This window comes from Spinacia oleracea, chromosome 1 (assembly GCF_020520425.1).
Source record: "Spinacia oleracea cultivar Varoflay chromosome 1, BTI_SOV_V1, whole genome shotgun sequence".
NCBI classification, from domain to species: Eukaryota; Viridiplantae; Streptophyta; class Magnoliopsida; order Caryophyllales; family Amaranthaceae; genus Spinacia; species Spinacia oleracea.
Genome location: NC_079487.1, coordinates 82445647 through 82458489, shown reverse-complemented (window position 1 = coordinate 82458489; position 12843 = coordinate 82445647). Strand labels below are relative to the sequence as shown.

The 12843-nt window shown below is 36.6% G+C and overlaps 1 protein-coding gene across 1 annotated transcript; it reads left to right on the top strand.

The window, feature by feature from the left end:
* Window positions 1-5317: 5317 nt before the first annotated feature.
* On the top strand, window positions 5318-12368 carry LOC130465478 (uncharacterized). Its single transcript, XM_056834251.1, has 2 exons — window positions 5318-5507; window positions 12151-12368. Exons 1-2 carry the CDS (start codon window positions 5318-5320, stop codon window positions 12366-12368), a joined length of 408 nt encoding a protein of 135 aa, XP_056690229.1.
* The last annotated feature ends 475 nt before the right edge of the window (window positions 12369-12843 follow it).

The window sequence follows — 12843 nt, the reverse complement described above, 5'->3', positions numbered from 1 at the left end:
GCCGGGTCGTGAGTTTCATTAAATATTTAATATTAAATTATCCGAAATAAAATATTGGTTTGAGTGGGAGCCGCTTAATTAAATTAAAATGAAATAATAATTTTAATTATTTTTGTACGGCGCTTTATTTTAATTAAATTAAATTTTGATTAGAATAAATTCTAAGGATTAATAATCCGGAATAGATTAACCTTTTAGGACGCGTTTATGTGAACGTGACTTTTAAATAAATCATGTAAATACTTGCATAATTTAATTGGGCCATTCGTTTTAGGACACGAATTGATGAATGCATAGAATATAAATAATTTATGTAATAGAGGTACTCCAAGTGACTAGTATGGCCAATGTATGATAGTTAAATACGGTATGCGAACCGTTTTATCTTTGAATGTAAAGTTTTAAATATGGTCTGCATACCATTGAATTTTGATGTAATTTTTAATTATTTCAAGTATTTCTAGTTTAGAACTTTAAGTTAGCATTGAATGAAGTTCAAGACGATGCCAAGCTAACGAGATGGTGAAGAAGATTGGATGCTTCAAGACAAAAGTTTTTTGCCATACTAGTTCACCAATTTTATTTATGCACTATATATTGTGAATGTATGAATATATTATGCATGAATGTTGTTTGTATGCTCGATTAGATTTAGTTCACTAAATAATCGAACCAACATAGTAACAACTAGGTCCATAGTAATATTGAGTTTAAAAATTGCCTTCCAAATCAAGCACTTACAAAAATCTAGGGATCTAAGGTAGTAGGTGTCCGCCAAAGCAAGGTGCTATTTTAGTTGACGACTTAGATGGTAAGGTATCCTAGAGGAACATGTTGATTGTGGTTTTAACTCAAACAAAAATGGCATATGTTGTGGCAATGGGATAAATTATGGTATTAATTTATTAACCAAGAGTAATTTGGAGATTACTAGCAATAGGTTTTGCTTACCTATCTAGAATCTTAAAAGACTTAAGACATGCCAAAGCTGCTTAAGGATTTAAGACTTTTAGGGTCTTGGAATCGTTTAATTCATTTTGGACCATGTTTTGCTTTTGCATGAATGAAATTTTTAATAGATTTAATGATTGCATGTTAACATTTTTTCAAAGTTATTAAGTTATGAATGGTTATTTATTGCAAATTCTTTTCAAATGTAGTAATCAAATGGCCGTAATCAAAGCAACACTCAAAGTAACCGAAATTCTAGATGTAAAATTGAACCTATCAAACTTTCTTGATTGGGAGAGGAAGTTTCATCAAGTCCTCAGGTGGAACAACATTGAATATGTTGTTGACAATCCCATCCCCAACTATTACTCAAAGGATATGACTCCAGAAAAGCATTGTGCGTGGGCGAACCTCATGTCGCTAGTGATGGATCTTATTCTTGGCTCAATCCCCCAAGGATTGGAGTGCAAGGTTCATTTCATATGAGCCATGGGCACTCCTAAGGCATCTGAGGGATATATTTCGTGGTAGATTCCAACATGGTGGTCAACATGTCGACCAAAATGTCTTTGAATTGGTACATTCATTTGGGGATCTAAAGCTTAATGCTCCACTGGGTTGTTGCTTTGACGTCGAAAGACAAAAGGAAAGGGAAAGGGTCATTGATCTTAAATTGACAGAAGGAACACTAATTAAGGCTTATACAAAGAAAATGGTTCGGCTTCTCAACCGCCTTGAGCTACTTGGTGAGCCATTCCCAGATTCTACAGCTGCGGGAATACTTTTAAATTCTCTTCACCCTGGTTATAAGAAATTCAAGCTACTCTATTTCTCCAAGAAAAGGGAAAACACTGTTAGTGAGCTAATCTATTTGCTTAATCAATATGAATTGGACTTTGTAAGTGATAAGAAAGCATCACTAAAAGTAAAGAGTAAAAAAATCAAGAAAAAGGTTACGGGGAAGATCCAAAGCAAGGGTGCATCTCCATCTACTCCAGGAGGACAAGTGGTTCCCTCCATGAGGAAAATAAAGAGGGGTCGTTCTCCATCTACATCGCAATGCTTCAATTGTAATGAAATTGGTCATTACAAACAAAATTTCCCTAAACTAAAGGAAGAGAAGAAGGACGAAAACGTTGCTTCTCCTTCAGATATGTATGTTATACATTGTAATCTTGCTAATTCTACTTCTTGGGTATTAGATACTGGTTTTGGCTCACACTTATGTTCCAATTCGCATGGACTAAGAAGAAGTAGAAAGCTTGATAAAGGCGAGATGGATCTACGCGTGGAAAATAGAGCACGGATTGCTGCATTAGCCGTAGGATCTTATTTTATTTCTTTGCCTAGTGGTTTTGTTTTGGAACTAGAAAAATGTTACTATGTTCCTAGTATCACCAGAAATATTATTTCCGTTTCAATTTTGGATTCTAAAGGTTTTAGTTTTCAATTTAAAGACAATAGTTGTTCTTTTTCTAGGAATGTTTTATGGTTCAGCACAACAAGAAAATGGTCTACATGTGCTAGATACGAGCAAACACATTTATAACATAAATACCAAAAAGGCTAAAACTGGTGATTCCGATCTCACATATCTATGGCATTATCGATTAGGCCATATAAACACAAAGCGCATGGAATTACTTCAAAGGAACGGCATTCTAGAATCATTCCACTTAGAGAAGATTGATCAATGCGAGTCTTGTTTACTTGCCAAAATGACAAAGCAACCTTTCTCAAAAGTGGGAGAAAGAGCAAGATAATTACTAGGGCTAATACATACGGACGTATGTGGGCCTATGAGTAAGAAAGCTAGAAGTGATTTCAGCTATTTCATAACGTTTACGGACGATTTCAGTAGATATGGCTATATTTACTTAATGAAACACAAGTGTGAATCGTTTGAGAAATTCCGAGAATTTCAAAATGAAGTAGAGAATCAACATGGCAAGAAAATCAAAGCTCTAACATCAGATAGAGGAGGTGAATATCTTAGCCACGAGTTTGATGACCATCTAAAAGAATGCGGTATTATTTCGGAATTGACTGCTCCGGGGACACCTCAATGGGATGGAATGTCGGAAAGGAGAAATAGGACCTTACTCGATATGGCCAGGTCAATGATGGGTCAAGACGAACTTCCTTTACAATTTGGGGACATGCATTGCAAACAGCATTACTCACACTGAATCGTGCTCTGTCAAAAGCTGTTGAAAAGACTCCATACGAATAAAAGCAGTTATTGGGCGTACTATGAATCAAAGTGAGTGTTCGTAGATTGCAAGAATAGATTGTTCTCCTATCTTTGATTGGATATGGTGTTGTTGTGTAACAAGGCCTCTCGGAGAGTTAGATACTGTGAAAATGCATGGCCATGCTCATAATGGTTAAGGCTTAACCTTCTGTAAAAGTTTAACAGTTGAACTCAGTAATCCGAGAAACACTTCTGGACCTAATGAGGATGGCTAGGATCTTACCTTATGTTCAGCAAGTAACACTAAGAGACAAAGGAATGTGAATTCACACTTGTCTGAATGACAAGTGGGAGACTGAAGGAAATGTGTCCTTCACCCAAGGTGCATTAGTCTAATACCAAGGTCCAGATTAATTACGAACAATTAATTCAGTGAGATCAAGTGATCGGAATAGCTAGCTGGAGCAATGCTTCCGATCAGTGAGTTCTAATTTATATTAGGCTCACAGCTTACTCTTGACTGAACCTATAAGGTCACACCAATAGCGTGTAACAGATCACCGGATTAAATGAATCGAAAATTCATTTAATAGATTTTCGGGAATGAGTTCGGAAAAACATAATGTACAATATGACGTTGGATCGGAATCGTATATCGTATCGCGAATATTCGTAAGCTGGGCGAAATGAAAAATCGTATCGTACGACGGTGATTCGTCATATACGATACGATAAATAATAGCCGTAAGGCGTTAGTCGCGAATACGAGCCGCAACGGAGCCACCGGCCCGTCGAGCCAAGCGCGCATGCGCGCAAGGTCCAACGAGCCAGAAGCTCGCGTATAGCAAGCAGCCAGCCCGCATGCACGAATGTGTGCGCGCATCGATGGGGCAGTGGAGCAGCGAGCACAACAGCGAGGCCCAAGCCCATGGCTACGATGCTCGGCTGCTGTGTGCTTCGGCTGCTATGTGGCTTCGGTATGTGTGAGTGTGTGTGGCTGGCTAAGGCCTTATGCCTTGGCCGGTTACACAATATAACCCTAAGGGTTATGTTCCACTCTCCAACACTTAATGTTTTTTCTAACCCTAAACTTAATTCTGAAAATTACGTAAGTTCCGTTTTGCCTCCCCTAAACTGTTCTTCCCAAAAAGCAAACACTCTTAAGCATTGAATCTCAAGACGGATCTGAACGTGTCGTTGAACCAAATAGAGGAACGACAATTGGACTTCTTTGTTCGTGTTCATGAATCATAAACTCGGGAAAACATGCTTGGAATGTAAGTTTGCTTAATCTGTGCTTTATACATGTTTACTGGCTTTGGGGATTGTTCCGCACATGTTATATATATTTAACTGTATTCCCCTACAGGGGTGATGATAGAGGATGTCCCAATTGTAAATGAATTCATAGATGTATTTCCGAGTGAGATTTCGGGTATGCCACCTGCTAGAGCCCTTGAGTTCTCCTAAAATGAGTGAATTGAAGACTCAGTTGCAAAAATTGTTCGACAAGGGGTATATTAGGCCTAGTGCATCACCGTAGGGAGCTCCTGTATTCTTTGTCAAGAAGAAAGATGGGAGTATGAGGTTATGCATCGATTATAGGGAGCTGAACAATGTAACCATCAAAAACAAATATCCTTTGCCTAGGATAGATGACCTATTTGATCAATTGAATGGGGCGAGTGTGTTCTCAAAGATCGATTTACGTTCGGGTATCACCAGTTGAGGGTAGCTGAGAAGGACATACCTAAGACTGCATTTAGGACACGTTATGGTCATTATGAGTTTACAGTAATGCCTTTTGGGTTAACCAATGCACCTTCCATATTTATGGATCTGATGAATAGGATCTTCCACGAATTCCTATATAAGTTTGTTGTTGTATTCATTGATGATATCCTGATTTATTTAAGGAGTGAAAAAGAGCATGATGAACACTTGAGGGTTATATTGGAGACGCTTAGGAAGAACCAGTTGTATGCAAAGTTCTCTAAGTGTGAGTTCCGTTTGGAGAAAGTAGCAAAGGAAGGAGTCTCTGTAGATCCTGCAAAGATTCAAGTTGTGAGTGAGTGGCCTACTCCAAAGAATGTGTCTGATATCCGGAGTTTCCTAGGCCTAGCTACTTATTATAGGAGATTTGCGAGGGATTTTTCGAAGATAGAAAGACCAATGACCAATTTGATGAAAAGGGAATCAAAATTTGAGTGGAGTGAAAAATGTGAGGAAGATTTTCAGATTCTAAAAGAGTGTTTAACCTCCGCACCTGTTTTAACATTGCCTGATGGGAATGAGGGGTTTGAAGTGTATAGTGATGCATCGAAGAATTGTTTGGGGGTGTGTGTTGCAGGGGAATGGGAAGGTGATTGCATACGTGTTGTGTCAATTGAAACCTTATGAAGCTAATTAACCTACCCATGACCTCAAGTTAGCTGCCATTGTATTCGCTTTGAAGATTTGAAGACATTACCTCATGGGGCAACATGTAAGATCATTACAGACCACAAAAGCCCGAAATACATTTTCACCCAAAAGGACCTCAATGTGAGACAAAGAAGATGGTTAGAGCTGATTAAGGATTATGACTTGTAAATTCAGTACCATGAGGGGAAAGCAAATGATGGGGCAAGGAAAATAAGTAGATTTCAAGATTCATGAGGATGGTAGTTTGAGGTTCATAGGGAGATGGTGTGTACCGCAGAAGTGTGAAGAGCTTAAGAGACGTCTTATGGATGAGGGGCATAATACTCCATATTCTGTGCACCCTGGGGTGACAAGTTGTACAAGGACCTTAAGTAGATCAATTGGTGGCCCAATATGAAGCGTGAAGTTGCTGAGTTTGTTTCTAAATGCCTGACCTGTCAGAACGTCAAAATAGACCACAAAAGACCCATGGGGAAAGTTCAACATGCATTTAGAAGTTTCTGGATGGAAGTGGGATTCCATTTCTATGGATTTTTTTACTACCTTGCCTAGATTAAAGAACGTAAATGATACTATTTGGGTGATTGTAGATCGTCTAACAAAGTTGATCGTGTTTATTCCGATTAAAGAGACATGGAAGAAGAAACAACTTGCAAAGACTTACATTAATCATGTAGTGCGGTTGCATGGGGTCCCAACCGATATTATTTCAGACCGTGATTCGAGATTCCTCTCGAAATTTTGGCAAAAGGTCCAGTTGAACCTTGGGACAACATTGAAAATGAGCACTGCTTTCCACCCTACAACCGATGGTCAGACTGAAAGGACCAACCAGGCTATGGAAGATATGTTGAGGGCTTGTGCTATTGACTTCAAGGGTAGTTGGGAAGACCATCTCGGATCGAATTTTCATATATCAATAGTTATCATGCGAGCATTAAGATGGCACCTTTTGAGGCACTATATAGGAGAAAGTGTAGAAGTCCCACTTGCTGGAATGATTTCAGTGAAAACATAGTTTTGGGAACATAATTCATCGAGGAAACTATCAAGAATGTAAAAATGATTCAGGCTAGAATTCAGGCTTCCCAGGATAGGCAAAAGAGCTATGCAGATTTTAAGAGGAAAGATAATGAGTTCGCAGTAGGTGACAAAGTGTTCTTGAAAGTATCACCAACGAAGGGCGTGAAGAGATTTGGGAAAAAGGGCAAGCTAAGTGCCAAATATATAGGCCCATATGAGATTCTGCAACGAGTAGGGAAAGTAGCATATAAGTTGGCATTGCCAATGGAGTTCGAAAAGATGCACGACGTGTTTCACATTTCTCAACTAAAGCGCTATATCCCTGATGAACGTCATATCTTAGAGCCTAAGAGAATCCAGATTGATAGTAGTCTCACATACGAGGAAAGGCGTGTGAAAATCCTTGATAGGAAAGTGCGTAGTACACGCAATAAGGACGTCAGCATCGTGAAAGTGCTTTGGTCGAACCACGAGTACGAAGAGGCAACGTGGGAAGCCGAAGCTGAATTGAAGATCAAGTATCCAGAGTTATTTTCTAAGGTGAGTTACGAGGGCATAACTCGTTTTGTTTAAGGGGGTAGAATGCGATAGAAATTCGCGTTTTTTAGCAATTTTATGACAATTTTATGCATTTTATGCTCATTTTAAGCAACTAATACATGTTGATGCAAAGTAAATAGATTCTCCGCACACAAAAAAAAGGTGTTCATGAGTAACACAAGCAACTTTAAGTTGGCAAAAGAGTGCACATGAGTGGCACAAGTACTTGTCCAGTAAGAATGAGTTGAAAACTGTTGAAAAATGTGTGAATGTTCGTGTCAAAGTTTCGGGACGAAACTTCTTTTAAGAGGGGTAGATTGTAATCCCTTGTAAATTTACAAATGTTATTAACATATTGTAACGTATAGTTAATTATATTTAAATAGAATTTACGAGTTTTAGAAATAAATATATAATCAACGTAAATTTATTTTATTACATTTTAAATATTTTAACGATTTATGCAATCAAAAATAGTTTTAGAATTCTATGTTTAAAAGAATTTGGATTACGAAAACACGATTTAATTTGGAAAACAATCCCAACCAGTTTTGGATTCAAACAAACTCAATTCTAATCTAGCCCAAGTTGGCAAAGCCAAAAATAATAAACCCACAACTCTCCTCTCCTCTCCTTCAACTTCACGTAAAAACAAAAAAAAAACAAAACCCTCTTCTCTCTTATTCCTTTCACGTGAAATAAAAACTCAAACCCTCCTCCTTAGTTTCTACTTGACTCACAGCCACAACCAAGCACGACCGCCGTCGACCAACCGCCACCCGACCACCGGTCTCCTACTTCCGGTACTCTCTTGCTTCGTTCTCCCTCTCTTGCTTAGTACTCCTCCCTCTCGTTCGTTTTTAATCCCTTATTTCACTGTTTCTGCTGCTTCACAGCCACCGAGCTGCGCGACCACCTTCACCCCGTCGTCCAGTCGCGTCTGCAACCACAACCACCTTCGTCGCTGTCGCGTCCCTGCGCCGCCGTCCAGCCACCCTTGTTCTCTCTTCTCTTTTGGTTATTCCTTAAACCCTAAACTAATTAATGAATTTAATTAAGTTTTAATAATTTAAATTATACGTCTGTATGATTTAGTTAGAATTTTTTTATTATATATTATGTTTAAATAATAAATTTAATTTTCAAATTATGTAATTGCATTGAAATAATGATTTTTAATTATTTAAAGCATGATTTTTAGGGCGTTAATGATTTTAAATCATGGTAGGATGATTGGGGATTATTAAAATTATTGTTTCGATGTTCTAAGCATGTTAATTTGGTTTTGGCGAAGTTTTAAACGAGTTTATACTGCTGGAAATTTAAAGTATGATGTTTTTGAAGAGTCTTCAACGAATTTCAATCATTAATTCAATAATTATTATGCTAGGAAACTAAATATCCAAGTTTTGATGTTGGGGAAAGTTCTAAATATGTTTAGGATGTATTTAGAATACTTTATTATTGCTGTGGATTATTGGAAGTTGATTGGGAATCTTTGTTGGTTGTTTTAGGAGGAGAATTCTCTGTAGGGAACTTTTGAATGTGCTAAAGTGGCCTATCAATTTGTTTACACAAGGTACGTACACATCTGTCTGTTTGTGGATGTGTGTTATTATTGAAACCATGTTGAATATGTCTATGAACTTGGTTGTGTTGAAATTTACATGTTTAATGGCGTTGGATTAACATGTTGAATATAGAGTTTATTATGAGAATTATAACATGTTAGCATGGATGATTGGTGCAAGCATGTCAGTTGGGAACTCTATATTATTTTATATATATTGGTTTAGATCAATCGATCTTTGTTCCCTTTTAGCATTTCACTACTTTATGAGGGCCGAGGACCTTGTTTAGTCAGTTGATACTTTACACCTATATAAAGGTGCTTAATCATTGTTAAAGGAAATGTTTAATTAATTGGAACGAGTTCTTGATTGATAATTTTGTGATCGCTTACCTAATTCCAAGATAAAAACAGTTGTGAATACTTGTTGATTATATGATTTATGTGATTGTCGAGTCATAACCAGTATTAATTAGTAAATCATGTAAAGTAAAACTGAGTAGCAATAGCTTTAGACTGTGCACGTCTGAAGTGACGGAAAATCAGGAGTTGGGGTCATGGGTCGCCTAAGACCTTTTCTGGGACCGGATTGATCACCGGTTCTATTTTATTCAAAAGTTCCTCGATGTCGCAGGTTATTAGGGTTACGGAGTCGCGCCCGTACCTCGTCTTCTTTAGTGAAGGCTTCTAGTAGACAACTCGGTCCATTGACTATTTCAATTAAAATAATATTAATGTTATAAAAGTCTAGTCCAGTCTAGTCAAACGTGGCCTTCAAGTTAATATGTTTTGGTTGTCCTAGCTTATGTTTATTAGTATCATGTTAGGATTATTTATTCATTGATTAGTATGTAGTACTTATCTTTGTTGATTACGTGCGTTGTTTGTGTGCGTTGATCATGGCTATGCCTTATTGATCATGTGATGACCCATTTTGGTGAGCAGTCTCTAAGGATCAATAAGCATTGTCCATCTACAGGTTTGAAGATGATGCATCATTGGGTTTTGTACTAGAGAGCTTGTATTTAGTTTTGATTTGCTAAGTTGACTTTGGTTTGTTTAACTGGACTCTAAACTTGTTGAACTAGCTACATCGACTTTATTTTTGTTATTGGTTTTGGAGTTAACTCTATAATTGATTATTTATAAAATTAAAATAAGTTTTATGTTTTCCGCTGCAAAATTCTGAATAAGCCGTTACGTTTTCACACGGGAGATAATACTTTGATAATTCTCTATATTTATAATTATTAAAAGGTTATTCTAGAAAAGGGAGAATTGTCGGGGTGTTACATGTGATTATTTATGATCATTGAATTTAATATCAAGCATGTTGTTCAAGTATTTTATGCATGTATGGGTTATTTTTCATGCAAGGGGTTATTTTGATGCTATTATACGTAATGTCTAGCATATTTGAGTCAAGTTATTCGTACCTTGTTGCACTATTTATTTTACCACATGTGAAGGGTACGCTCATGTAAGCCACCACATATGTAGGTTATGTTTGGGAAGTCAAAGTGAATTGAATTAAGGATTATTCGTGCCTAGTGCACAACCCTCATGTTAACAGGAATGTCGTGGAATCTCAATAGTATATTGGGAAGGAACAATGGGAGTAATATCACTTGAGTCTTGAATAAGTCCTAATGAACTTTAAACGGGAGTATTGTTGGTTGTCTGTTTATTAAATGTCTTGTTGTTGCGTCTTGAGTTCACCTTGTAAATAAAATATTAATAAATGTAAAGTGCAACCTGAACAAACTTCAAAACTCTTGGAACGTATATACCTAGAGTATGAACAATGAGGTGAGTCTTGCCGGAAAACTTGTACTCCTACTAATGATACAAGACGTTGTTTCATTTCTTTTATGCCCTGGAATTGCGTCGGTATGGTCCGACAATTGGTTACTTTATTGTTATTTATTTTGGTGTTTGGTTGGCTCCCAACACCCTTCCTTAATGGATATTTTCTTTTTAGGCCCGTTTGAAGCTTATTCTAAATTAATCTATGAGTCAAGAGTTTTTTCAAGCGTCGAGTCTTGTCTTCATGATTAATCGTTTATTAAATGGCTTTTGCATGTGGATTATTAATTGTTGAGTGAGGCATGTTAGTATTAGGATTTCATTCTAGCTTGTTTGTATTCAGCTTTCGCTGACTACGTGCTTTATGTCCCTCTGGTCATGGCCTTCGTCTTAATGACCCTATGATGATCATTGTATTTGCGTTGTTGGGGAGTAGATTTTAAATAGCAGGTTTGTAGAGATAACTTGCAGAAGATGTTATCTAGCATGGGGAAATTGTAGAGCGATGTTTTCTCATGCATTATTAACTCTATTATTTTTATTAGTCTAGACTATTCGAAATATTTAGTTACTGGATTTTATTAAACGTATTTGGTTTGGGCCGTTATGGTTCCAATTTGTATGGAGACCATTATCTATTATTAAATGTTTTGAATGTTGGTTATATTTCCGCTGCGTAATTCTGGTACTAATCTTAACCGTTATTACGGTGGCGGTAATACTTTAGTAATTCCTTTATTTTAAGTTGGAAAATGGTTTTATAACGGCAAGGAATTATTAGGGTGTTACAAGGTGGTATTTGCAAAGCTCTAGTTTAAGAGTTGATTTGCATTATATAGTAGTGCAAGGTAGTAATTCCTTAAACTACGATTTAAAAGCTACTTAATAGTAATTCATATTATTTGAGTGGTTTTGCGGAACTTTAGGATGTTTTGAAATTTTATTTTCCTAAAGTTAAAATGTTATCTTTGAGTACTCAATATTTTGAAAAGTCAAATACCAATTATTTTGAACTTATTTTGGAATAAGTTGGATTTTATTATTTAACTATTATTATTCGATTACTATAATTATTTTCGGATTTTTGTCCATTAATTCGAAATTTTTAGAATTTTCAAAAAAAAAAATTTATTTAATTACTTATTATTCTGAATTTAAGTAATTAATTAATTATTTATTTATTTATTTACTTACTTAATTATTTTGACAGATATTTAATTACTCGAATTTAATTAAATTTACTTATTCGATTATTTAATAATAATTTTTGATTTAAATCAAATAATTTCAACTAAATTAGAAGTTATTTCTAAATTATTTTCGAAAATTATTATTACTTTAAATGAGGAAAGGGATGATTACGGAGGGCATATTTAGTCTAAGTATGCATTTTAATTAAGTGACTATGTCTTTGTTATGAGAGTATGTTTTAAGCTTGATCATGTTTGTTTTTCTTTTTGTGATTAATTGCATCATAATTCATGACTAAGCATATTCTTGTGCATCTAAATTGTATGGCTACACAAACTTAAACTGTTTTCTCTTTTTGGGGGTTGAATTTTGTTGGGAACGCGTTAGTAAGACTTTTAAGTTGTGTATTTTTAGGATTGAAGAATGTTGCTCTGAAAGTTTTCCAATCTAGGACAGTTAAAGAAGCTTGATAGTAAGACTCCCCATTTATATGTGAAGAAGATTGAGTTTGCATGCAACTACTTTGCTACGTTTAAGAATATGCCACATTCGAGGAAGATGGATGTTATGCCTGAGATGATTGTATATTATTTACCCCATGGGACATCTTATATAGAGCTTAAGCATAAGTTTAGTGATATGCATTTTGAGGATGATACACCTAACTGAAGGAAGTATGGATGGTAGATGGAGGTATGATCTTATGTAGGCTTTTGGGAAATATTCAATATGGAGGCACAGAGAAAATTAGGGTTTCAATCTTGTGTCTAGTGTTGAATGTATTAGGTTAGTTGTGGAAAACAATGTGTGTTGGATTAATGACATAACCCTAAGGTTATATCACTGAACGTCCAAGGCACAAAGGACAAGATCGACCAGCAATGCCCGCAAGCCCACATACATAGCCACAGGCGATGGGCCTTGGGTCGCGATGTGTGTGCTGCTGCAACTGATCCATGCGCGCCCAACCGCAAGCCTTGGGCCTGCTTGTGCGCGTTGGTGCGCAGTCGTGCCTTGCGGGCCTTGCGCGCTTGGCTCGTTGGGCCGACTGCGTTTCCTTCTCGTGTTTGCGTCTAAATGCCTTACAACCATTTAATTATCGTAAAGTACTTTGATGATCCAACGTTGTATGATACTATTATTT